The 26,320-nt window shown below is 41.5% G+C and overlaps 1 protein-coding gene across 43 annotated transcripts in view; it reads left to right on the forward strand.

Moving 5' to 3' along the window:
• ZBTB20 (zinc finger and BTB domain containing 20) overlaps positions 1–26,205 on the forward strand; it is an 848,937-nt gene extending 822,732 nt beyond the window's left edge. For all 43 annotated transcript variants that reach the window (XM_043874099.1, XM_043874083.1, XM_043874098.1 and 40 more), the window contains 2 exons: positions 4,547–6,151; positions 17,646–26,205. In XM_043874099.1, coding sequence (XP_043730034.1) covers positions 4,547–6,151; positions 17,646–18,067 — 2,027 coding nt within the window. In that variant the 3' untranslated portion in view covers positions 18,068–26,205. The remainder of the gene's footprint in view (positions 1–4,546; positions 6,152–17,645) is intronic.
• The last annotated feature ends 115 nt before the right edge of the window (positions 26,206–26,320 follow it).

The raw sequence follows: 26,320 nt of genomic DNA on the forward strand, positions 1-26,320 counted from the left end.
AATGTCAGTGTGCTATTGAGCACAATCTGGGAAAGGGAGTGATAAGAAGCTGGGTTGTGGAGGCCTGGCCACCTGGCCCTGTTTCATGTGCTGACCCACTTAGCACACATGAGCCTGGTGGCCCAAATTGAAAATTCGAGGGCTCTTTGGCCCTGACATTTGACTTCAGTCTGGCAACCAAAATTCATCTTGGTTTTAATTTGAGAGCTAGTGTTTCTTTCCCAGCCACAGTCTTCCAATTCCCATCTCTCTCTACAGCATCTCGCCCTTGCACTAGTCTCATTTTATATATCTGGACTGAGAAAGGACTGGATTTCACACCTGATTAAAAGAGATTGTATTGCCTGCTGTTTCCTTTTCTTATTCCTTTTCCCTTGTGCACAGGCAGATTTTTATTCTCATGCTTAGTCCTATCCCTGGACACCCGCCATTTCAGGGACAGGCAGGAGCTGGGTTCCTACAACATAGACAGCCAAGCCCTCCATCAGCTATTTCACCACAAGCAGAATCCCCCTCTGGTGCTCACTCCTGCATCAGCCTCATCCATACTGTGCTCACCCGCAGAACACAATCACTTAGAGTACACGATCACATTCAGGAATAGAATTCCTTGAGTGTTCCAGTGAATGCCATCACAGACTGACTATATATTTTTTACTCTAGTGGAAAGAAGATGGGTTACTATTTTAAAACACGCAGAGAACTATTTTTGTCAGTTTTTTTTCCCATTTTACCCCATCAGTTCTATGTTCACACCACCATGGGGGATTTTTGGAGGGAAGGGGGGAGGAAGTGTATCGTGGCATCCCCAGATGCACAAAATCTTTGTAAAGTTGTATGGTTTTGTAGAGTCGAAGGTTTTTTTTTTTTTTTTTTTTGAATAGCCCAAAGGCCTATTCACTGCCAATCTAAGAAAGAATGGAGTTAGCATTTTCACACCATTCCTTCCTATACAGTCTCTGAATAACCATCTAATCAAGATTTGTTTTCAATGGGGAACAAATCTTCTACAGTAGAGTATTTCAGATTTATTCCGTTGGAATCTATACATTAATGCCCACTGCATGAAAAGGACCTGTTTCACAAAAGCCTGGACATTGCCTTGCCGTGGCAGAAACTCTTTCCCACTGTATTAGTGTTGAAAATGAAAGAAAGCCTGGGAAAGGACTTGCTTCAGCATTGTGTGCTGGAGGGCCGAGGCATGCTTGAATGGACCGGCAGGGTCCCCCATCACATCTGTACACATATCAGCAAAAACCGATTCAGCCTTTCACAGCTGCTCACTGTGGTGCAGGACCAGTGTGCTGAGACCTTTAAAAATTGTGTCTACAAAAATCCAACAAGGTTTGTCAGGTCAGGTTGTATATGTGCGCAGGTTCAAGTTTGTCTCTGTGGTTTTTAATGAAGTTGGCAACAGCATTACTGCAAAAATCATAACTCAGATTATTTAGCAGACAAGTTTTTGTTATTATTGCTATAGATTTACCTGATTATTTAGACTTGAGTGGATCAGCTCAACAAGCAGTTTGAACTTTTTTTCATGAGTTTGTGTGTGTTTGTGTGTGTGTGCATATATCTATGAATGTGTGTGATATAATGACAGCTCTTGTTGATGACCATATCCATCTCTACAGCAAGCTCCATCATCACTTTCTATGTTGTGAGAATTAGATGGCCCTCAGTCTTCGGGTAATCCAGATTTCATTTGTCAGTGATCCAGTATCATGTGATAAAAAGAGTATCAAGGGGCATGGGATCTAATCCCACCTCAGCCACTTACTAGCTCTGGAAAACATTGGGTTAGTCATTTAGATACTTTGAAACCTTCAACTTCCTTTTACATCAAATAGTAATAATAGGACCTGTCCTGAAAATATATAGGATTGTTATAAGGAGTAAATGAGTCTATACCTTTGAAAGAGTTTGTACACTGTAAAATGCTACATGGTTATTAATTATTATGATAATTGTGATTGAGCTTCTTCCTAGAATTATCAGAAAGAAGATATGACAACTCAAGTGATATAGCTGTGACTGCTGCTATGAGCAATTGTGTGTTTAAAGAGTGTTTTTATCCGTGTGGAGAAAAATGTTTAATAAATCCATCCTACTCAGAGACGGTGATTTTATCAGAGACTTAGCCAATTTTAGTGCTTACCATTTTACGTAAATGAGGGAGACCTTGGTGATAGTAAAATTGTATATAGAAACTTCTACATTTTAGTGCCAGAACTCTCTTTTATCTCTTGCATTGTTCCATTTATAAGTTTTTTAAAATATGCTTTATTAGATGACTGAGGCTATGAGACAGCACACTAATTTATGGATAGGTACAGAAGTAGCTGGAGGGTACACTGAACAGACCTTATTACACACCTTTACGGCAGACCCATGGACACCTAAGAACCCCAGACGTCATTCAGGGACAAAGCATGCAATACAGTGAAGCAGATAAGAGTGTGAACTCTAGACCCAGACTGCTAGGTTCAAATGCGAGCTCAACCACCAACTACCTGTGTGGCCTTGAGTGGTTTCCTAGTTCCTCTGGCCTCAGTTTCCTCATCTGAAATATGGGGATAATAATACTACTGATATCATAGGATTGTTGTGAGGACTCAATGAAATAATGTACATAAAGTAGTTAAAACTTGACACTCTTAAAAAAAAAAATCACTCTTGTTATTATCACAGTGCACAAGCATGAGGGACTCAGTAAGACATTAGAATATGATCTGCTGACTGGTTTCCTAAATTTTCTTTTCTAGGTTTTTGAGGCCTTCCTCTGGTGCTATGTTTTGTATTAACAGTTATAGGGGATTCACCTTGATTCCTTAACCTGGCAAGGACAATTTGTTTTATATAAAAGGAAAAAGAGAAACAGTCATCTAATGAAATATTTTAGACACATTAACAGACCTAATAGAAATTGGAAGGAAAAGGAATTCTCTTATGAAAAAATTTGCACAAATCATATCACTCAAAGAGAACATAGAGCCTGTAGGCAGCATTTATTAAGTTTAGTGGATTTCTGTGAGGCTGACTAAATGTAAAGTGGGAGCAAAGGAAATGAATGAGTATATAAGGATGCAATCACACCAGCTGTGATGGTACCACACCAGATGGATAGTACCACAGTAGAAAAGCTAGTTGAGCTCAGACTTCTCTGAGCAGGTCCTCTTTCCTAAGGCAGAGGAGAAAGAACCTGAGGAGGTGGTCATTCCTCTGTGTGCAAGCCATTACCTCTGGGTTACTTATAACAAAACACAGGGATCTGGGTCACACCAACAATCTATACCTGGGTCACCTAGTTTTGAAAGCCTACTTACTTGGCTTCCCTCAAGCTAATCTTTCAGTTGTGAAGGCAAGAATGGGGAATGACTGAAGAATGATGTGGAGAGAGGGATTCTTTAGAGAGCTAAAGTAAAAAAAAAAAAAAATAGGAAAGCCCTAAGTCTAGTGTTATAGACACTTGTTTTCCTTCTCAATCTGGGATCTAGGTGTTACCAACCTATCTCTTGTCTGCACAGCCTAGGATATAAGGGTGGCAATAGGTCAGGCTGTCCACATGTTCCACGTAGTTGAGTGCTGCCTTCCTCCTGGCAACTGTCTGATATATCCCTCTTGTAAGCGTAGAGAGCACCCAATTCCTGCGATAATTGTACATCCCACTCCAGGTTAACCCTACTGTCCTGACCTACTTACTAACAGTCCTCCTAAGTGCCCAGTTTGAATGACGAATATGGTCACCTAGTGTATTCCAGTCTCCCAGGTCAACACTGCCATCTCTGACCTTTCTAACATTTCTTCTTCATTAAGCCTCAGAAAATTCAGAAGACCACCATATAACATACAACCACCCTAGAAAGTACTCAAACAGGTCTCACCAAAGAGGATAAGAAAAATGCACAGATACAAGAAGATTGCATTCTAGAGCCTGTCCCTCCACTGGAAAACATGGTGGTAGCTATTTTATGTCTATCTTAGCTGACTTTTCCAAGAATTTTTGCATATGTGGTGTGGATTTGCAGAATGTGCCATGTTAATTAACAGGAAGGGAATTAAATATTGTGGTCATGAATAAAATAAGGAATTTTGATAAATTGAGAAAAATACAAGCTTTCCCAAAGGACCTGGGCTTAGGCCTGTCTAAAGTGGAGGCAGAGTTTCCTGAGAACAAGTCTTCATTTGCCTTTTGGTTCTTATTTGCTGAAGCTGTAGGAAAAGCAGGCAATGACCTATCTGTTTTTTAGACTGCTGTACTTCAACTGACAACCCTGGCTGAAGGTCTAGGGGATCAATTATTGATTCAGTACCCCCAAATAGCTGGGGCCCTGTTGCCACAAAATCCAAGGCCTTGTTACCATAGGACATCATACCCACAGGTCAACCTGATGCAAAGCCTATCCATCTTGGCACAGAGCCTGCTTGTGTCTGCACAGGGGTGCTGCTAGGAGCCATGAGCATTGCCCACCTGAGACCCAAATGTTAGGGATGCAGCCAGCTTGCTCTGACCCACGCCCTGTGTTGTGTCTGTCTCACCGTGCAGGTGACATCAGTTGCAAGGGGATGACCGAGCGCATTCACAGCATCAACCTTCACAACTTCAGCAATTCCGTGCTCGAGACCCTCAACGAGCAGCGCAACCGTGGCCACTTCTGTGACGTGACGGTGCGCATCCACGGGAGCATGCTGCGCGCACACCGCTGCGTGCTGGCCGCCGGCAGCCCCTTCTTCCAGGACAAGCTGCTGCTGGGCTACAGCGACATCGAGATCCCATCGGTGGTGTCGGTGCAGTCGGTGCAAAAGCTCATTGACTTCATGTACAGCGGCGTGCTGCGCGTCTCTCAGTCGGAAGCCCTGCAGATCCTCACGGCCGCCAGCATCCTGCAGATCAAAACGGTCATCGATGAGTGCACGCGCATCGTGTCGCAGAACGTGGGTGATGTGTTCCCGGGGATCCAGGACTCAGGCCAGGACACACCACGGGGCACTCCCGAATCGGGCACCTCGGGCCAGAGCAGCGACACCGAGTCAGGCTACCTGCAGAGCCACCCGCAGCACAGCGTGGACAGGATCTACTCGGCGCTGTACGCCTGCTCCATGCAGAACGGCAGCGGCGAGCGCTCCTTCTACAGCGGCGCAGTAGTCAGCCACCACGAGACGGCACTTGGCCTGCCCCGCGACCACCACATAGAAGACCCCAGCTGGATCACGCGCATCCACGAGCGCTCGCAGCAGATGGAGCGCTACCTGTCCACCACTCCCGAGACCACGCACTGCCGCAAGCAGCCCCGGCCCGTGCGCATACAGACCCTGGTGGGCAACATCCATATCAAGCAGGAGATGGAGGACGACTACGACTACTACGGGCAGCAAAGGGTGCAGATCCTGGAGCGCAATGAGTCCGAGGAGTGCACGGAAGACACCGACCAGGCCGAGGGCACCGAGAGTGAGCCCAAGGGCGAAAGCTTCGACTCGGGCGTCAGCTCCTCCATAGGCACCGAGCCCGACTCCGTGGAGCAGCAGTTTGGGCCCGGGGCGGCGCGGGACAGCCAGGCCGAACCCGCCCAACCTGAGCAGGCCGCGGAAGCCCCGGCCGAGGGCGCCCCGCAGCCGCACCAGCTAGAGACCGGTGCCTCCTCCCCCGAAAGAAGCAACGAGGTGGAGATGGACAACACGGTGATCACTGTCAGCAACAGCTCCGACAAAAGTGTCCTGCAGCAGCCTTCGGTCAACACGTCCATCGGGCAGCCATTGCCAAGTACCCAGCTCTACTTACGCCAGACCGAAACCCTCACCAGCAACTTGAGGATGCCTCTGACCTTAACCAGCAACACGCAGGTCATTGGCACAGCCGGTAACACCTACCTGCCGGCCCTCTTCACTACCCAGCCGGCGGGCAGCGGCCCCAAGCCTTTCCTCTTCAGCCTGCCGCAGCCCCTGGCAGGCCAGCAGACCCAGTTTGTGACAGTGTCCCAGCCCGGCTTGTCGACCTTTACTGCACAGCTGCCAGCGCCACAGCCCCTGGCCCCATCCGCAGGCCACAGCACAGCCAGTGGGCAGGGCGAAAAAAAGCCTTATGAGTGCACTCTCTGCAACAAGACTTTCACCGCCAAACAGAACTACGTCAAGCACATGTTCGTACACACAGGTGAGTGCGGCCGCTGGAAGACTGGCAGCAGGGGGGAGAGGCCCAGGGGGCTGGAGGAAGGGAGGGGCAGGACCGGTAGGTGGAAGGGAAAGTAGGAATCATCTTTCAGATTTTACAGAAAGACATATTGTAAACCATCTTCTAGAAGCCCCAACTATGCCCCCACCCCACGAACCAAGCATCCTATCACCAAAAGACAAAATCACAGAAACCCTTTGTGGGAAAGGGCCAAATGAGAAAACCTGATACAGAATTTGCAGGCACAACCTCCCTTAAATACATTGAACTTTGAAACATATTTTTGATCCTAGATGTTTAAAACTAGAAAAGTCCTTGCAGATCATACACTCCAGTCACCTCATTTTACAGACCCAAGTCGTATAAGCCAAACAGGAATAAGGGTTTCAGTCTGTAGTAAGTTTCATTTGAACCAACAGCTTGAAGAGGCCACAGCAAGGCTAATGCCAGTGGAGGCTACACTTACAGTCCCTGAAATGAAGAGGGGTGATAAGCTCACTGTTTTCTAGTGCTAGTTCTCTATTCTCCACATCTAGAGACCACAATCAGTTCTGGGTTCTCCTGTTTAAAAGGACAGTAGACTCTTTGGGGCACACTCAGAGGAGTATGATTAAGATGGAAACGGTCGTGAAGCCATGGCATATGAGTCATGTTTGAAGGTGCTAGAGGTGTTTGGCAGTGCGTAGGTTTGAATTGAAAGTGCCTACTGAGCTTTGTCAGCTTGGCAAAATTACTTAACATTTCTATACATCAGTTTCCTTGTCTATATGATGGGGATAATAGTGATAGTAGTGCTGTTTTGAGGATTAAATGAGTTAATACATATGAAGTTCCTAAAGCAATCTCCAGCACATAATAAGCACTCTATAAATGTTAGCTATTGTTCACACTTTTAACATTATTTAAATGATTTGAGGGAAGATACATTAAGCTTGTTCCATTTGTGTTCACATATATAGAAATGGACCAATGATTAGAAGCTATAAAGATATTTAATTAAATAAAAGAGGAAGTTTAAGCAGAAATGCTTTAAAGATAGGTAGACAACCTCCAAAGGGAGCATGAGTTCCTATAATTAGAGGTGTTCAAGGAGAGAATGAATGATCATTTCATAGTGATTTGTTATAGAGGGGATTCAGTTATTCATCAGGTGAGTAGTTGGGCAAGATAGTGCTTCATTCCTGGAGCGAATGATTCTAGAGCAAAGATCTCCTGACCACCCAGCCAGTGAGTGCCCTTTCCTAGTTCTACAATGGACCAGACAGAAGTGAGAACTCCATGGGTGCTCCTCCATATAAGGGACTATACATGTGATATGATTTCACATGGATTCTCTTATACTAAAAGTAACTAACTCAATGATGATCACCATATTTGAAATTCCTATTATGAGAGTCATAATTCCTACTATGAGGAATTATATAATTCCTATTATGAGGAATTTCAACACGATGGACATGAATTTGAGAAGGCTCTGAGAGTTGGTAAGGGACAAGGAAGCCTGGTGTGCTGCAGTCCATGGGGTCGGACACAACTGAGCAACTGAACTGAACTGAACTGATTATGAGAGTCATTCATCTGCTAACCTTCTAGTTCTAGAATATCTCTGTTAAATGACAAATAAATTGTCAGGGGAAAGTTATATACCTGAATTACAATACATGAAAATAAGTTAGTTCCTCAAAGCAACCTTGTTTCTCAGGTCAGCCAGCAGGACTAGCTAGGGGATAGAACATAAAGCAGTTCAATTTAAATTGGGAAATAGAAGGGAAGGACTGCAACAGACATACCAACATGGAAGTGAACAATTGAAACAGAACATTACTTAAGACGAAATTTTCCTTCTGTGCAGTTCAACTTAAATCAGAAAAATATGTAAATCTATGTATGTGCCCTTGTGTGAATCAGTTCTTAAAGATGACAGTTTTCATACCTCTAAAAATCAGAGTGACTACTACTGAATTTAGGAAAAAAATCAGGTAGTGGTAAGTCACTGTATTTACTTAGAGTACATGTGAATATCTAATAACCTGAGGTCAATCGAGGACATTTTCCATGTGGTATGGTATCATCATTATTTAGTAAATTAATCGAATAGTAATATTTTTATTTATATGGCAATTTATGATTTACAGGGTATTCTCCCATAGTTTATGTCCTTTCCTCCTCTGAGTACCTACCTTGTAAATCCATCAAATTAAGGATTAAGGGGGAAAAAGAGACCATTTGTGGAGATGTATTCTTAACCAAAGTTGACGTCTCTGTTCTTGGATCCATGAATGTTTCTACTCTCCCCATGTTTGCATCTCTTCCAGTAGACCCAGCAGATATAAAGTTTACATACTCTATTAGATCACATGTCAAAATAAGGCTTTAAATCTGGAGCATAACATTTTTTGGTGTACTACAGAAAATTGTCTCTTTGGTGTATGAACATATTTATTCAATTTTACCAAAGGATTCTGTGGTTAACCCAAATAACTAGATTTGCCCATAAGAAAACCAGCAATGGATTTGCAAATTTAGACATCATAGATACAAAGGCTACAAGTAAAGTCATTTTATAAATCTGAGTTATGCTCAAAGGCATAACTCTGGTAAACTATGAAGTTCCTCATAACTTATAAAGGTCTTTGTAATGGTGTGTATAACCTGACTACATCCAGGAACAATAAATAATGTACATCTATCACTTGCGTACCTTATCTAAAAGAATCAACACTTCCATTTCACCCCCAAATCATTTGGCAGTGGCAGTTTGGAATGGTCAGCTCTCTATCAATACTTGTCTAAGTGAAGAAGTCTATAACCTAACAAAGTTTAGGAACAATTGGTCTCGGTTTTCAAAAGGCAAGACAGCCTGAACATATGGAAGTAATTCAGCACCTGGATTCACTTTGGCTGACATTTCAAAACAAAGTTCTCTCCAGTGTCTTGAGAAAACATCAAAAAAGTGGAGCCTCACAGCTTTACAGGAGCCCAGTGGAAATGATAAAAATCCACAGCAAAGAGTCCAAATGTTAGTCTAAAATAAGATTCTAGAAAGTCCTGGGTATACTGGAAGAGTAGAGATGGATTCTGCTTCCTACCTTTAGTCTAACCAAAAAGAATCTTACTAGGAAAGAGTAGCTTTACAGAGTTAAAAGGAAAAAAACTTAGGTTCTCAGCATCACAGCCACTATGCATGGTAACCAGCTTTGCATGGTTTAGCAACTGCAACTTTTAATGAATATGATACTTGCTTTCAAGGATTGGGGGCTTCCCTGGTGGTTCAGTTGGTAAAGAATCCGCCTGAAGTGCAGGAGACCTGGGTTTGATCCCTGGGTTGGGAAGATCCACTGGAGAAGGGAATAGCTACCCACTCTAGTATTATGGCCTGGAGAATTCCATAGACTGTATAGTCTATGGGGTCGCAAACAATCAGACACAACTGAGCAACTTTCACACTTTCAGTGATTGGAGAGACTCAGTTCTGAGATCTGAATTCCAAATACAATTTGTGTAAGTCTATGTTAATGATCCACATAGTCATTAAAAGGACATGTTTGCTACAAATAAGTAGTCCATCATGTTGACCTTGGAGCTCACCTCTACCTTAGCGCACCAAGGGAGCGTAGGTTGTCGAGCATATTCCCTGATGATTGTAGCACTGATACTTAGAGTGGGGACGTAAGTGAAAGATGACTGTGCTGGAATTAATTATTTGGGTTCAGTTTTGGTTCCTCTAATTGTGACCATACACAAGTCACTTAATTTCATTACCCTTAGTTTGTTTGAGCTTAAAGTAGAAGCAATAATTTTCCTGCCTTTTGAGCTACTGTAAAGGTATTATGCATGTGAGAGCTCTGCATAAAAGGTAAAGTACTACTTAATGCTTTCTTTAAAAAAATCATCCTCATCACCTTAGCCTCCTCCTCCCAGAGACACTGAGTTTATTTGCTCTGTCTCCAATCTCTGAGTAATAACTGTCAACATGTTTCCTTCCTCGTTGGAATTCAAATGCCAAAGCAATGTGATACCCCTTGGGTTTCCCTTGAACTTCCTCCATAGCATGAATTTTTTTTTTTCATTCCTTAAAGATTTTTTAAAGAAAATCTCTCACTAAACCACTCTATCTACTGCCAGACAAACCATGAAAGGACTTCATCTCTTCTAGGAATTTCTCAAGTTTGCTTTACTGAAGTTTCATAAATGTTGTGGGGCAGGAAAACAAGAGTTAAAGACACATTTAAAAACAAGAGAATTAGAGAAAAAGCAAAGCTAACGCGAACCATCCTCTCACGGAACAAAGCAGGACTCCTCTGTGCCCTCTCCCAAGAGAAAAAGCAAAAAAAGGCATGGGATGGCACGGAAAGACAGAGGGCACAGGAGGATAAGCCTGGGGTGAATGTGGGCATGGAAGGCAAGCAATAGGGAAAATTCAAAGCTAACATGGGAGCAGTGCTTCTCAAGGTGTGATCCCCACAACAGCAACATGTACATTCTTGAGTCCATCCCAGACCTGAATGGGAACCCAGTGACCTATGTCTTAACAAGCCCTGATTCACACTGAGTTGGGAATCACTTCCCTAGATGGCCTGGGTGATTAGGAGGAGGATGACTTCAGGTTGTTTTTGTTATATAACATTGTTCCCCAAAATTCCACTCACAAGAACCTATGTGTTTAAAAAAGTAAATCAGAGTACTGAACAACAGCTTGATTTTATAGTGATAAACTATGTTAATGGAAGCAAATATCTTGCATATTCAAGGTTCCATGGCAAATGTACTCCTTTGGGCACTTAACATTATAACAATAACTTAATTTATAGCAATAACTTAACATATAACAATGACTTATTATAATTGTGCTGTGCTTAGTCACTCAGTCATGTGTGACTCTTTGCAACCCTGTGGACTGTAGCCCACCAGGCTCCTCTGTCTGTGAGGATTCTCCTGGCAAGAATACTGGAGTGGATTGCCATGCCCTCCTCCAGGGGATCTTCCCAACCCAACGATCAAACCCAGGTCTCCCACATTGCAGGCAGATTCTTTACCATCTGAGCCACCAGGGAAGTCCATGAATACTGGAGTGGCTAGCCTATCCCTTCTCCAGGGGATCTTCCTGACCAAGAAATTGAACTGGGGTCTCCTGCATTGTAGGTGGATTCTTTGCCAACTGAGCCACCTGGGAAGCCCTATATTATCATTACATGAGTGTTTTTATGCTTTCCCATTAGAATGTAAACTTTATGAAAGCAGAAACAATTTTATATATAATTATACGATATATAACATATATATCTTATGCTTCAATATACCCAACATAATACCTTCCACATGGTAAACATTCAGAAAATATTTGATCAATGAATGAACTGAATTCTTCTCTAATGATATCTAATCACTTTCAAAAGGGAAAAAAATTTTTTCCCACAGAGTGTTTTATTTATTTTAGGACGTAGCTCCATAGAAATAATGCAAATATACTTTGTACATTTATATAAGTACTCTGCAATGATCAGAACAAATTTCAGATACCAGATTCTGTTTGTTTGTACCATGCTCTATACAACAAAATTGCATACAGAATTACAAGGCTGACAAAGATGGAATTCAGGGTATTTCTTTATCACCAGGTATAAGGTTGCCAGACTTAGAAAACAAAAGCACAAGATGCCCAGATGAATTTTTGGATAAACAACAAATTTTTTTTTTAGTCTAACTATACCCCTTCAATATTTGTGATGTACTTATACTAAAAAAGTGTTCATTGTTTACCTGAAATCTAGATTTAACTGGGTGCCATGTATTTTACCTGGCACTGCTGTCCAGGTGGAACTTTCTTTTAAGAGCCAGTGTTAGGACTTCTGCTTTAAAATCCATAGATGAATACAGGATTGCATATGTATTTGCTTAACAAATATTGGTTGAGTGAATGGAATGTTCAAATACATAAGCATACTTTCCAGGAGAATTTAATTTGGGGAACTTATATATAAATTCATTATTTTCTTACCAAGACTTAAATTTCTTTTTCTTCTCTTTTTTTTTCTATATACAAAGACTGTATTGTACCTGTGTTCCCACTTGTGTTTTCTTTACCAACAAGTGGTAGACATGTGGACCTTTTCCGAATCATAGTATCAACTCAGTGGTCACTAATGCCCATTAGTGTTCTCTGCAGAATTGATCGTTTTCTCTGTTACTTTGAGATGCTCAGCTATTTTGGCCTTGAATTTTACATAAATAGATATGATGATAGTAACATAAAAATGGTATCCATAGAGTAATAACAGTGCGATCAAGATCGTGATGTTATAATCCTCATATAGAGCTTGGCTACTAATTGTACCAAGCCAGTGCAGTAACAAATGAGTATAAGGTTTGAAGTGAGAAAGCCTTGATTTTACCAGTTTCTGAGTGACTTTAGGTAAATTCTGTAATCAATCTGAGCCTTATTTTCTTGTCATGTAAGATACAGATCTTAACAGTACTTAGTACTGAAGGATAGGGGAAAATGTTAACATCTACCCGCTCATAAAGTTGTAAGAAAAGTCAGGTAATGTGGATGAAGGTCCCTGACATCTTTAAAAATCTTCTTGACATCAAAATTTTTACTTGTCACTAAAGCCACAGAGGTCTTATAAATGCAGTGTGTCCCCACTAGGCAATTCCACCCCTTCCCAGATAGCCTCACAGTCCAAGCTGGCACCAGGACTACACCCCCTAACCCCAGACTGGGAGAAAGGCTGGTAGGTGGTCTTGAATGTCCCCCTCCAACTAGACCTCTCTGGTGGAAAGCAGATTCTTCAGCCAGTGAAGGCTCTGCATGACTCCATCTGAGCACCTTCCATTCTTGTCACTGGACCTTTCCCCCTTTCTGTTCCAATCTTGATTGTCCCCATTCAGAGGACTTGGAATTTCCAAGACCCCTTCTGCTTTCCTTGGTAGTAGCCACCTCCTCCTGCACCTACTCATCCCTCCCTGCTCTCTGCCCCCTTAGCAAACACCACGTTTTCTGTACACTGCCCCACACTGTACTCACCTGAAGGAAGGTGTATGCCAGAGCAAATGATGGAGAGGCCGAGAGAATGCGAGAACTAGATGGGAACAGTATTTCAAAAAAATGTCCAGTAACAGCAGTCACTGTCCTCTTTGCAGCCTAGGAAAAGCCTGATTAGAATGAAAAAGAATCCACAGAATAAATGGATTCTTGCTGAGCCCCCAGTTCAGAGGTCGCTCTTCAGAATTGGAATGCCTCAGCCTCAAATTTTAGGCAGACCTTCTGCACCCTCTAACCTAAAAATATCTTTCTTCCTCTCTTTTTTTTCTCACTGTCAGTCATGGTAGAGTGTCAGCCCCAGTCCACAAGAAGGAGTTGAAAAGTGATGCTTTAGAAAGCAGGCATCCGAAACTGGAGAAAAATATATGCATTCACTATTCCTCCCTTCTCACACATACACACACACACAGAATCATAAAGGACACTGCCTCCTCTTCTGTTCCACCACTTGCTGCCTGGTTTTTCAGCCTCTAGAGTACAGTTGCTGCTTGCTAAAAATCCTCTGTCGCTTTGCTGGCATTTGTTTCATGGTGCCATTTCTTTCCATTAGCATATGTAGCTGAGACTGGACTAGACCCTTCACTCTGAATTGCATAGCTACAGTATAATCACTTGCTTTATTGATTATCTGAAATAGTTTTTTGCAAAATCCTAAGTTGGCTTCCTCATGCCATGCAAGTCATTTTTCAGTTGATTTCATTTATCACCAGTTCCTTTGTGCTGAAAGGAACAGTTGAATTTTTCTTGAAATGATCACATACTCTGTGCAAAAGTGCCTTATTGCTTTAATTTTCAAAATACCTTCACAAGACAGGTGCTTACTGTATTATTCTCAAGTTATAGATAAGGAAACTGAGGCTTACAAGGGTGAAGTAACATGCCCAGGTCATTCATCCAAGGAAATGGAATTCATATCTCACTCCAGCATCTGTATGGTCCCAAAATGGATCATTTTAAAGTGCAGGGGCTTATATGAGCTTCCTCATCCTGTGTCTAATCCCAGTGTCTGCCTGGTACTCTGTGTCCCTTTCTAACCAATCAGACTTGCCATTCCTGGCCATAGGCTTGGACCCAGAAAGCCATCTGCTACCACTCATCTTAATTTCATTTCTCCACATCAAGAGCACCAAGCAACACCAGCCACATCCATTTCATGTATAATGTAGAAAGCCGTTGGGGTTCGCTATAAGTAACATGCAGGAAAAAAAATGGGGAAGAATCACTCATTTCTAGTGAGTGATACTGTTTCAAATCCAAACATAAAGAAATGAGTTGTTTACACCTGACTAATCTGAAAATGCACCCTATTTAGTAAGGCAGTTCCTGGAATGCCTATGCTCTGCCAATGAGGCACCTGAATAATTTCAGAGCACTTTCCTGTATGGAGCTCCCAAGTGCTTTGCAAACATTTTTCCTCATTAACTACCACACCATTTTTTCTGTGGCAGAATATGTTGTCCTATTTAAAATGTGGGACTGCTGATGCCTTGAGTGATTTAAACAAGTTGCCCTCAGGTCACACATTGACAAGACCTGGACCAGAGTCCTCTGGGGCGTGGGCCATGGTGGACAGAAGGCCACTAAATCTGCAAAGGAAGGTGGCAAGTGCTTGGTCCAACTCCTCACTTACAGAAGGGGAACAAACCTATAGAGATGAAAACACTTAGAAAACCCAGGGTGATATGGATAATTAACGGCCAAACCTTGGTGCTAAGTGCACAAGGTGCATATAAACAACATCCATATATAAGCTATGGAGGGAGAGACGACACCTGTGAAGAACCAACTGATAGATTAGAAAGGTGTGAAAGTAAAAAGCCATCATCACTGACCTTGTCTAGAGGAAAAAAATACACTATAAGAAGGTGAAAGTTTCAAACAGCAGGAGAATTTTTAACACAAACCAAGTTTCAACTTCCTAGCAGCCAAAATACCATCTGGAACTTTAAGAAGGCACACTTCCCATTAAAGGTGACAGGTGGACATATTTTAAAAGATAGTTGGCCGGCCTGTCATAGCCTCTAGAAAGTGTACTGAAAGCACAAGGATGGCAAAGACCAGCTTGAGTTCCAAGCATGTTTACGGCTGACAGAAATGTTCCAACTAAAAATAACATGCATGACTGTTTCTCTTAGGGAATCTCTTATTTCAAAAAAATGTACCTATATAAATACCATGCAGAGATTGAACTCTTCATGTAGGAATAAGGCTTCTAAACTCTGCCATTGTAGCCTAAAAGTGAAAGTCTTCTATCCCTGTGACCCTATGGCTCATGTTGTTTCATACATAAAGATGAAGAGAAGGAAAACTGGAAGACAGCAGAGCAGAGAGAAAGCCAGGCCAAAAAGGTTGTGATTAACTAAAGGAAAAACTTCAAAGTTCAACGAAATTGGTTTAGAAATTTGTGGAGTTATAGTTGAACCAAATAGCCATTTCTTAGGATCGTGTGCTTCAAAACATATCTTTTTCTGTTTACAAACACATCGAAAAAGCTTTCCAGTGAGATAAAGTTTCATAAAACATATCATGAATAGAAAGGACTAACCCTGAGCTTGGCACACAGTCAGCATGTATGTGATTGTGTTCCTCACCGTCATCACTAGGACACACCAAACCTCTTCTGTTTCATGATGGAAAAAAATGGCAAGACAGTCAAGGCACATATTTTAAATGGAAGTTAACTAAAATTCAAGAACTAGATTTCTTACCCTGATGCCTTGTTCAGATGTTGAAATATTAACCGAAGAGTTTCAGAGGCTTCAGGCTTTAGGTTGGGTTATGGAAATGGCTTCCTAGGTGGCACTAGTAGTAAAGAACCTGCCTGCTAATGCAGGAGACATAAGAGACGTGGGTTCAATCCCTGGATTGGGAAGATTCCCTGGAGGAGGGCATGGCAACCCACCCCAGTATTCTTGCCCGGAGAATCCCATGGACAGAGAAGCCTAGCGGGCTACAGTCCATACGGTTGCAAAGAATTGGACATGACTGAAGCGACTTAGCACACATGCATGGAAATGTCAACCCACGCAAGTGTTTGGACACGACTTAGTGATTAAACAGCACACAACAATGAGAGGGTACACGGACAGACTTTCTGTGTTGGCTGCCTGCCTTGGGCAGTCAGTGGTGAGGTGGGAGAGATGGAAACACCATATTGTAGTTCAACTCACCCTCCAAAAGCAGAGATGAAGGCAAACAGCACCAACAAAAACAAGTCTCTATTTATCCAAAGAGATGTTACAGGCCCATGGATGTTACTTATAGAAGACTATTTCGTGTGGTCATTCAGTGACAATATTCTTATTTACATTACAGATTTTAACAGGTTTTATCATTTGGTTTCTAAGCCAAGAGCAAACCAAAGCAGTAAACTGAGGAGAAAGAAGGGTTTCAGCCAACACACTGAGAGCAAAGAAAGAGAAAACTATTTTTAAAATTGACCCAAGAGTTCAAAAAAAGCGTATGGAACCATTTAATGGTGGAGGAGGGATGGATAGTCTTGTAATAAGAACACCATCCGAGTATTCCCACACCACTCTTGGTGGTCTGCAAAGCGATTTCATATGTATTTTATGTCAACACCAGCACAGTGAGGTAAGCAGAACTATGTACCTCAGAGGCATTTGGAGATTCATCAGAGTGGCAGGCTGTGCCTCGGTGCCTAGATTTAAACAGGACCATTTGACTCTGAGATCATCATGCTATCTACCACCTACTCAACCTCCACACAAGACAAGGCCAATCTGCAGCTCAGGGCAGTCTAGACAGAATAACCAATTAACTCTCTAAATTTACCTTTTGGGAAGATTTCTGTCTAAAATAGATTTTTTTAAAAAATCAAAGGCATAGCTCTTTAGAATGACTTATTCCTACAAAAACCAATATTTTCCAGACCTATGATCCAGGCACAAGTGCATTTACTAGACAAAATACTGGAAATGATTACTGTCTCCAGAGAGGCAAGCTATGTCACCACCATCCTTAGTTCCCAAAGATTCTAGAGATCCCTATGTTTCCAAAAGAACTTTTCTCTCTCTTATTTCTTATGTACTTAATGATGCAAATAGCAGACATACAGCTAATGAAGGCATTGAAAGTGACCCCCTTGAAGTGGCACTTGCTCTCTCCACAGAAGGATCTTAGAAGACTTTTACTGGAGAATGTCATGTAGCTTTCCAAGAGAACCATTTTCTGGCATGGGGACCTGAAGCACTCTAAACTTTCCTGGCAGCACCTTGAAGCAAGGTTTCTCAGAACCTGAGAGGCCAGGAAGGACTGGATCTTTCCAATTAGGGGTGCTCCGTTGACCAATCAGATTTTTTTTTTAATGTTTCTGTTTTTGTTTTCTGTTGTCTTGTGTTTCTGTCTCTTGTTCTCCCTCCCTGGCTGTGTCTCGCTCCGTCCGTTCTGCTGTCTCTCCCCTGTGGCCAGGTGAGAAGCCCCACCAATGCAGCATCTGCTGGCGCTCCTTCTCCTTAAAGGATTACCTTATCAAGCACATGGTGACACACACAGGAGTGAGGGCGTACCAGTGTAGCATCTGCAACAAGCGCTTCACCCAGAAGAGCTCCCTCAATGTGCACATGCGCCTCCACCGGGGCGAGAAGTCCTATGAGTGCTACATCTGCAAAAAGAAGTTCTCCCACAAGACCCTCCTGGAGCGACACGTGGCCCTGCACAGTGCCAGCAATGGGACCCCTCCTGCGGGCACACCCCCAGGGTCCCGCGCTGGCCCCCCAGGGGTGGTGGCCTGCACGGAGGGGACCACCTATGTCTGCTCCGTCTGCCCAGCAAAGTTTGACCAAATCGAGCAGTTCAACGACCACATGAGGATGCACGTGTCTGATGGATAAGTAGTATCTTTCTCTCCTTCTTATGAACAAAACAAAACAAAAAAGAAACAAAAAAGCTATGGCACTAGAATTTAAGAAATGTTTTGGTTTCGTTTTTACTTTCTGTTTTCGTTTTTGTTTCATTTCATTTTGTACTACATGAAGAACTGTTTTTTGCCTGCTGGTACATTACATTTCCGGAGGCTCAGGGGGAGTAATAGTTCTCCCAGTCTCCCTTGGATGGTGGCCTTAAGGCCTGGTAGTGCTTTGGAGGTCCACTGGTTGGATCTCTAGCTACTGGCCTCTAAATACAACCCTTCTTTACAAAAAATCTTTAGAAAAAAAAAAAGTTAAAAAAAAATTTTTTTTTCACTTGTGAAGAGCACTACAAAAATATATAACAAAATCTAAAAGGCCTACTGTCTTTAAGTACACCGCTTGCAGTGTTTCAGTGGACATTTTCACAATTCTGGCCACTTGGACTTCACAGTAACCATTTTAAACTGTGGAATATATCACTTTCTGGTTGAAAACCCAGAGTGAAGGCCCTGCTCTTTTCCACCTACCAGGTTGTCTGATTTCCATAAAAAGGGCTGTGGGGGTGGGAGGGGGTGTAGGTTTGATGGTGTGGGGAAGACAAATGGCCGGCTTCTCCCCAAGATTCTGCTGAGTCCACACACCTTGGCCCACCTCCTCCACACCCCCTTTTCAGCAGAAGCCAGGAAGACTTGGACAAGCATCAAGCAACAGTGGCTATCGTATTTATTCAGTGTCTTCGCTGAGCTCCAGCCTCAGCACAATCAAGAGGGACTTTCATGAAAGGCAGGAATGCAGATAAAACAAAGATATCAGAGGTTTGCACCTACGTTTCTAGGTACAAGAGAAGGATTATTTCCAACAATCTTTGCAAAAAAAAAAAAGTGTCAGGATATATTCTTGTGGAAGAGAAAAAGAAAGAGAAATGGAGGGTGGGGGGAATAATAAAAAGTTCTTGAGGCTTTTTTAATTCAAAATTTTATAGAGGGGCAAAAGTGACATTTACCAGATAGAATGCTGATTTTTTTAATATATTTACAACAGTATTTGTGTAAAAAAAATACAAAAAAAGTGATATTGTTAAAAGTAATTTTTTTTCATTTTGGTTTTGCATACACTGCCACCAATCCCTTCTCTTTTATTTCACACACATATATATATTTTTTGGTAAGTCAAGACTGTTAAGGTTAGCGATACTGCTTCCAGATAGAAAGAATAAAAGGCAATTAAAGTTATATTTGAAAGAGAGGAAGGATATTTTCTTCATATTTTTTTAAATTTTTCTTAATTTTTATTATTTTAAGTATTGCCTGAGTTGATGAGGGCCTCTGGCCAGCCCATCCCTGCTGTAATTTGAACTGCTGCTTTGTATTTTGATATGTAGTTTTTCAACTTTTAGCAAGCTTATGTTGCTCCACTGAATTATTTTTTTCACCAATTCATCTAGAATTCTGTTCTTTTTCACGGGAGGGACTTTATCTTTCAGAAACAGATTTCTTGCTTCTCTGAAAGTTTCATTGAGATCTTGTGATTCTAGAATTTCTATTGACTTTACGTTTTTTCTTTGATGAAACACTAGTACTCTAGAGGTCTTGACAAATGGGTCCTTTCCTTTTGTGGTCAGCCAGGAGGAGGAGTTCACGAAACTCTGCTGTCCCTCCTCACCCTTCACAACTATAGAGAGCAGCATTATCAGAAGCCTGTTGCAGATCAGGATGCCTCAATGCCACAATCACTTTCTTCCTTTCAAAGATCAGCTCTGTTCCCACCCTGGTTGAGAGGGCTAAATAAGATGATTATTCTTTAGATGCCTTATCAATCCTTGCTTGTTGGTAAGGTTTTAAAGAAACTAACAAAAATCTCCCAGATGGGCAACATCCATCATCCGGAAGACCAATTCATCGCATCATCTTAGATGCCACTCTCTCTTCCTAGTTGAGATTTCTCTCCTCGGTCCTGATCAAGGTATCAGAATAGAGATTTTCCCATTATAGACAGTGTTCTAAAGGGATTCCAACTCAAACATAGGAATTCTTAAACCTTATAAAAACTCCAAAGGTGATTTCACTGCTGGGCATATTTTAATATATATAAGGGGGAAAGTAAATCTTTAAACAAAGCAGAAACACTAAACTGTAGTTTAAAAAAAAAAAAAGAAGGAAAAGTATATCTCAGTTTCAAAATTACTTTGCATTTTCATTTAATTTTCCTATCAGCAACTTATTTATTTAAAAAAAAAAAAAACCTGTGCAACAAATGGGGAGAAATCTTTCAAGGGAAGCAACTGTATAATAGCTTAATTGGTTTTACTCATCATTTTAGAATTGGTTAACTAGTATCTTTTCTATAAGTTTTTGCTGATAATTAGTAAGGTTAGTGCAACTGGCGTATATGTGAGTTTGATTTGGTCCTGTGGTCCTTAATTCAGTAAATATTTTGCTAGAAATTTTAATGTAGCCATGGATGATTAACTGACCTTTAAGTATTACCCATTGTGATTTCTAAGAGGAGTCCTACCACAAACTATGTATCCAAAACTGACCTGTTTTAAAAGCTGGTGGAAAATAGCTTCAGAAATAAGAAAAAGTCCATTTTCTTTTGCTAATTGTGCTTTTTGAAGTAGCTATCTTAGACTCCAGTATTTCCACCTACTACCAACAGAGGGAGCATTAGTTAATTAACCATGTCATAGAATTTTGATATTTTGAAAAACAAGTCATTCAACCCATGATGTAACACAGAAAAAAAAAAAAATTGACATTAAAAAAGATCTTTGTAATCTAAAGGAAAATGACATGAAATCACTCAGCATATGTTACAAATGGAAGAAAGTCAAGAGCCACTTTAAAATATTTTGAATTATTTGACAGTTGCTGGTTTAAAATGGTGTCCTTACTCAAATCTTAGCAAAGTAGACAACGTTATAGGACCCCCAGAAACTTGATCCTGGATGCCAGTATGGACCACATTCAGCTATCTGCTTCTCAAATCTGAGAGAGACCCATTTGCCTTAATGCTGGTTTGTCACATTAAAAAAACTGAGCAATTGGGTTAAAATTTACCTTTTGTTCTAGAACATGTAAGAGAAAAAAATTCCAGTTGAGTTTAAACCCTAATATTCATCCTTCCCCTTCAAATGAAGTATTTCTCTGTTTTTTAAATGTTGAAGGACCCCTGAAGAATTCCTAATGAGGTAATCATTTTAATGATATGTGCTATCCAGGTTTATATAACAGTAGGCTTTTTCTTACTGTGTGTATATTCCTCCCAGACATCTCATAGTCCAAAATAGTTGACAGATTGTCCTCTGGAGAAAGGAAGACGCTAGACTGAAGTTGGAGATGTAAGTTTGGGGAGCAGTGAACTTGCTGTGGGGTTGTTACTCCATACTCTGGTCTCTGAAAGAGCTGCTTTCCGAACTGACGTACATTTGGGGAAATAAACCAGTCTGTACCTGTTTCAAAAGGATAAAGGAACTTTTAGTTTATCAATCCTTCCTTTTAAATTAAATAATCATCAACATCTTAGGAAAGGGGAAAACTTTTGCTTTGAGAATAGAAGATGAGCATGGATTCTTTTTTATTTTCTAGTTTCAAATCCAACAATCTTCTTACATCTTGAACATCATGCTAGGATGTTATGAGTGCTTTTAAAAAAGAAAATTTTCAGTAGCCAGGGAAAAAAAAATAGATGTAATGGGATCAAATGTTCCAGATATAAGACCTCTTAGGATAAGTACAGGGAACAAGAACTGGTATGGAAAAGTACCTTTTTTTTTTAAGCAATTTAGGATTTAAAACTGGATTAGCTGGACAAGGGAAAGGAGAAAAGTCAAAGGGGAATGTTTATCTCAAGACATTTAGATGTAGTTTATGAAAAATAAAACGTCCTAGCCCTAAAACATCAGTAGCATCTTAACAGAGCTGGCAATTTTGTCCCTATTAATATAATAAATGCTAATAATTGTACCTACCCCCCTAACTCCCAGGAAGTAAAATAGAACCCAAAAAAGGGAAGAAATTGGGACACAGGGATCTGATACAAATCTACACAGGGGAAAAGGTTGAGAAACAAGCCAGGCCAAAAAGGAATCTGAAATGAAAGTCTCTATATCAAAATATTTCTTACTATATAGTTTGAATTGTAAGCTTTAGCTTTTAATACAATTTTATAGACGTTTTCTTCCCCAAATCCCTAATGCTCTAAATCTGTTTGTGCCGTGAGTAGGTGTCATGGATAATTTCCCGCTGTTGTTCAGGCTGAAGGCCATTTCTTCCTAGGCGTCTTGGAGGTCACAGTAGCTCCTGGCCTTAGAAAGACTTGAATTTTCTTTGTTTAAAAGTCACAAGGTTTTGTTTTGTATCAGCCCAACATTCTATAAGGACCAAGAAAACGTCTAACCCATGAACAGTTAGAATGCGTGCATTGTGATATGAAAAGAGAAAAAGTTTCTTCTGGGTGTGTTAGTTTCACACTGGTCCTAAAGACCTCCTATACCCCCATCATCCAAGTACACCAACAGTATGTGCAAAGGAGAAGTAGGCACCACCTGAGATGCCCTTGGAATTTAGGAGAAGAGAGGGGGTGCCCTGTCTGTTGTGACCTGACTTAAAAGACATTGTATGAAAGAATTATTTAATGTAGTCATGAGTTGAAGTCCAGGGACCTGGGAGCCATGGGGAAGAGAACAGAAGGTTTGCAAAATGTATTCAGCACCCAATAATGCAAAGCCAGAAAGCATCCAATCACAAAACGAGGAAGTTTGGCAAGATGTATTTAGAGAAAGCTCTGGGCTTTTCCACGGGTAGGGTCAACAGACTTTCTTTTGAGTGATTTCTGGCTCTGAGAAACCTCTCTACTTACTATAAAAGAACTTTATTTAAATGGCCAATTTTGTCCCCCAGAGAAAGATTTTATAAAGAGAAAAACAGGACACTAAAGACACAACCATGTGACTTGGTGTCAAACAAAAGGAAGGGGCCACTAGAATTTCAATAGACTCCCTGATTCCACAGAAGAGCCAGGCAGCCCAGTGCCCCTCGGTGCCTAGTGTGTGAAGAGGGTGCTTGAGCCGCACCAGGCTCCCCGAGGCCAAATGCAACCTTGCAGTCGGGCGGCCGCAGCTGCTTCCCCTTCTGTGTTCTCGCAGAGAAAGGGGCTCTTCTCCTAGGTGCCCAGGAAATAGATGGCACGGGGCAAACTTTCAAAACAATCTCTGCCTTGGTGCTCAGGCTGCAAATGGAGACAAAAAAGGGGCACAGAGGAGCTCTTGCTCTGGAGAGAACATTCCCAACAGCTGTTTGTGCAGAGTTGCCATTTGTGATGCTGCATCAACCTCCCCAAGAAGGAAAGCCGTGTGACTTAGTGTCCCTGTAAACACAGAGCTTGGAAACCAATAACCCAAAGCATCATTTCTAGTACTAGATACTCAAGTGATTAACCTGACCAAAACACCCCAAAGATCTTCCTCAGTCTCTGCGTATCTACAGAACACTGACTCTGTAGCAGTCAGTGGTGCACGTAAATAGATCCCAGGAAATGGTGTGAACACTAGGGTCTGTTTGGATTCTTTTTAGGGTGAAGAGGTAGAAGATGAGGGCTGCACAGCATGGGTCCCTTTTCAACTATGTATTTCACTGAATGAGGGGTAGAAATGCCCTGTGTTGAAACAAGAAACATCATTTTTCCACACTGCTGACCAAAAATGCCTGGATTCCAGTGGTTCTTCAGGTCCAGCCTATTGCTCCAAAAACTGAATAATTTCAGACTAAATCTAATCTGAAGTGACCTCAGTTAAGGTATTTTCACAGGAAGCCACTTATAGTAAAGAATTACTGCCTTAAATCAGAAAGCCCAGGGAAGAGAACAGAAATAGAGAGATTGGAAGGGTGTGAAGACGTGGCCCTTTCTTGCCTTTTAATGGTTGCATTATTGCAAAACTGAGCCCTATTCATGACTGAAGACTATGGAAACAGTGACTTTACAGGGAGGCACCAAACTTGTACAGAACTGGCTGCTTTCAGGAATGGCTGCTATTTCTTATCGTATTTCAGTGACATACGTCTGGGCTGGATGCAAAATAGACATCCTATTAGCTAAATAGTGAGTCCCATGAAACATGATCACAGGTGCCTAAGATGCTAGTTGAATCATTTCCTTAGCAGGGAGAACAATCTCAACAAAAAGCTTTCTCTTCCTGTACAGTATATATCGCTAAACTTTTTTTTTTCTCAGTTTCAGTGAGCATCTGGTTTATCTGGTGGCTTTTTGTTTAAATGCAAACTCACAACTTTCAAATCTTCAATGAAGGAGCACAATCTGCAGATTGTAGGGAAAATCTAGCCACAGTTATTGGAGTCCTGGCTTTTGAGATACCTAATTAGAGTGTAAAAAGTCCCTAACTAGCCCTCTTTCAAATTCAGTGGTTTCCTTGATTCAAAATGCTTCAATGAGATTCTAATACACCCAAGACAGAAAAAAAAAAAAAAATTAACCCCCTAGGAGACATCTGTTTCTACTACTGTTGCAACAGAAGTTTGTTATTGCCCGGCAAAACCATTGCAATTTATATGTAGATTCTAGTAATGAAAGGGACTTAACCCATCTAGTATGTCACAGCTGCTGTCCAAAATGTCTGTAAATGAGTATACATTATGCATGTACACACGCAGTGTGAGGTGCTCTCAGTACAAAACTGTTCCACATTCATATTCCCCAGTGACAACAAGATAGAGTCTGGAATTTCTAGTTAGAGGTCTCACGTATCTCATGCTTCTGCTCTGTTGCCTTAGTTGGATGCATTAGTGCTGTCCACTGTCTGTAATGAGGCTTTAGGACATTCTGAAGGAGCCCAACCAGCAGTAATTTCTGTATACCCCTTTCATGAGAAACTTGAATATGCTTGTATGAAGTAGAGTGCACTTAACCAACTGCGCTTCTATGGGGTTTATTGACGTGTGTGTGGACATGTGTCTTTGCATGTGTGCTTGCTGTAGTCTGGTCATGTGTGCATCTCAAGCAAAGCACACATAGGCACAGGTCCTGGTGCATAGATACCGTTGCCTCTTCCCACCACTGCACTCAAGGCTGGTGGCTCCCTTCCCAGGAACCAGTCACCTGCCCACTCTGTTGCTTTTTGCAGCGTTTCAGAGTTAGGAGAAACAAAGGCAGCTTGTTGGATCCACAGCGAACCCACAGTGACAGGCTGCTCTCCTCCAGAAGAAGGTAGAACAGATGTCCTCCACTGGCAAGTAGACAAGAGGGAACAGCAGTCTGGGGCACCCCCTCTTGCCCAGGTTTCCTGTGGAGGAGGGGCACTGGGGAAGGCAGGCAAGGCCCATACAGACTTTGGCCTGAGCCCTTCTGTGGCTCAAAGTCCTCCATTCTTTTCCTCTATGCAACCCAGTGTATGCGCACAAACACCCACCCACTTGTGAATTTGACTCCCAGACTAAAGCTTCCTTAATCCTGCCTGCATCTGCAGGAAACCATCATCATTCACAAACTGTGTCTCCTGAAACCAGTGTGGCCTTTGCCGAAGTCTTTCCAGGAGTGGGTTGTTTACCATGTCTAGCAGACCAATAGACTCTCAGAAGAATCTTTTTTGGTAATCTCTAAGAATTGACGGCTCTTGCCCATCTCAAACATTAAAGTAGAATGCGCTTTAGTGGACTATTCTGAACCAACAGACCTGGCTCTCACAGCTGACTTTGAAGGGTGGCCTGGAAACAGTCGAATTCAGTTTTCTCCACTCCCATGCCTTTCTTTTATTAGGTGACTTCTTATTTTTTATGACATGTGGATTATTTCTGCTCACAGAATTCAGAGGACATTTTCTTTCCTCTTCTCTTTTGGTGACTCTTCCCCTCTCCCATTAAGTAAGGCTATTTACAGTTGCAATCTTTTTTGTTGTTATTATTTTTTAAAATGTATATTGTCTTTCTATATCCAAAAGAAGTCTGTGACTGTAACCATAGGTGTTTCTTTTTACTGGAAAAAAAATGATTTTTTTTTTTTTTTTAATTAACAGTACTAGTGACTTCGTGGAAGAATATGAGTTACTATTTAGGTATGCTTACTTAAGTACAGTACACTACATTGCAGTATTTCTGAAAGCTAGAACATACACATTATATATAACAACTCTATATTGAAATATATATTACATTATATTCATTTTTCCTTTTGAATCTGCCTACAATCACAAGTTGATTGAAATATTATTTCTTCACATTTATC

Source organism: Cervus elaphus, chromosome 19 (genome assembly GCF_910594005.1).
Source record: "Cervus elaphus chromosome 19, mCerEla1.1, whole genome shotgun sequence".
Lineage (NCBI taxonomy): Eukaryota > Metazoa > Chordata > Mammalia > Artiodactyla > Cervidae > Cervus > Cervus elaphus.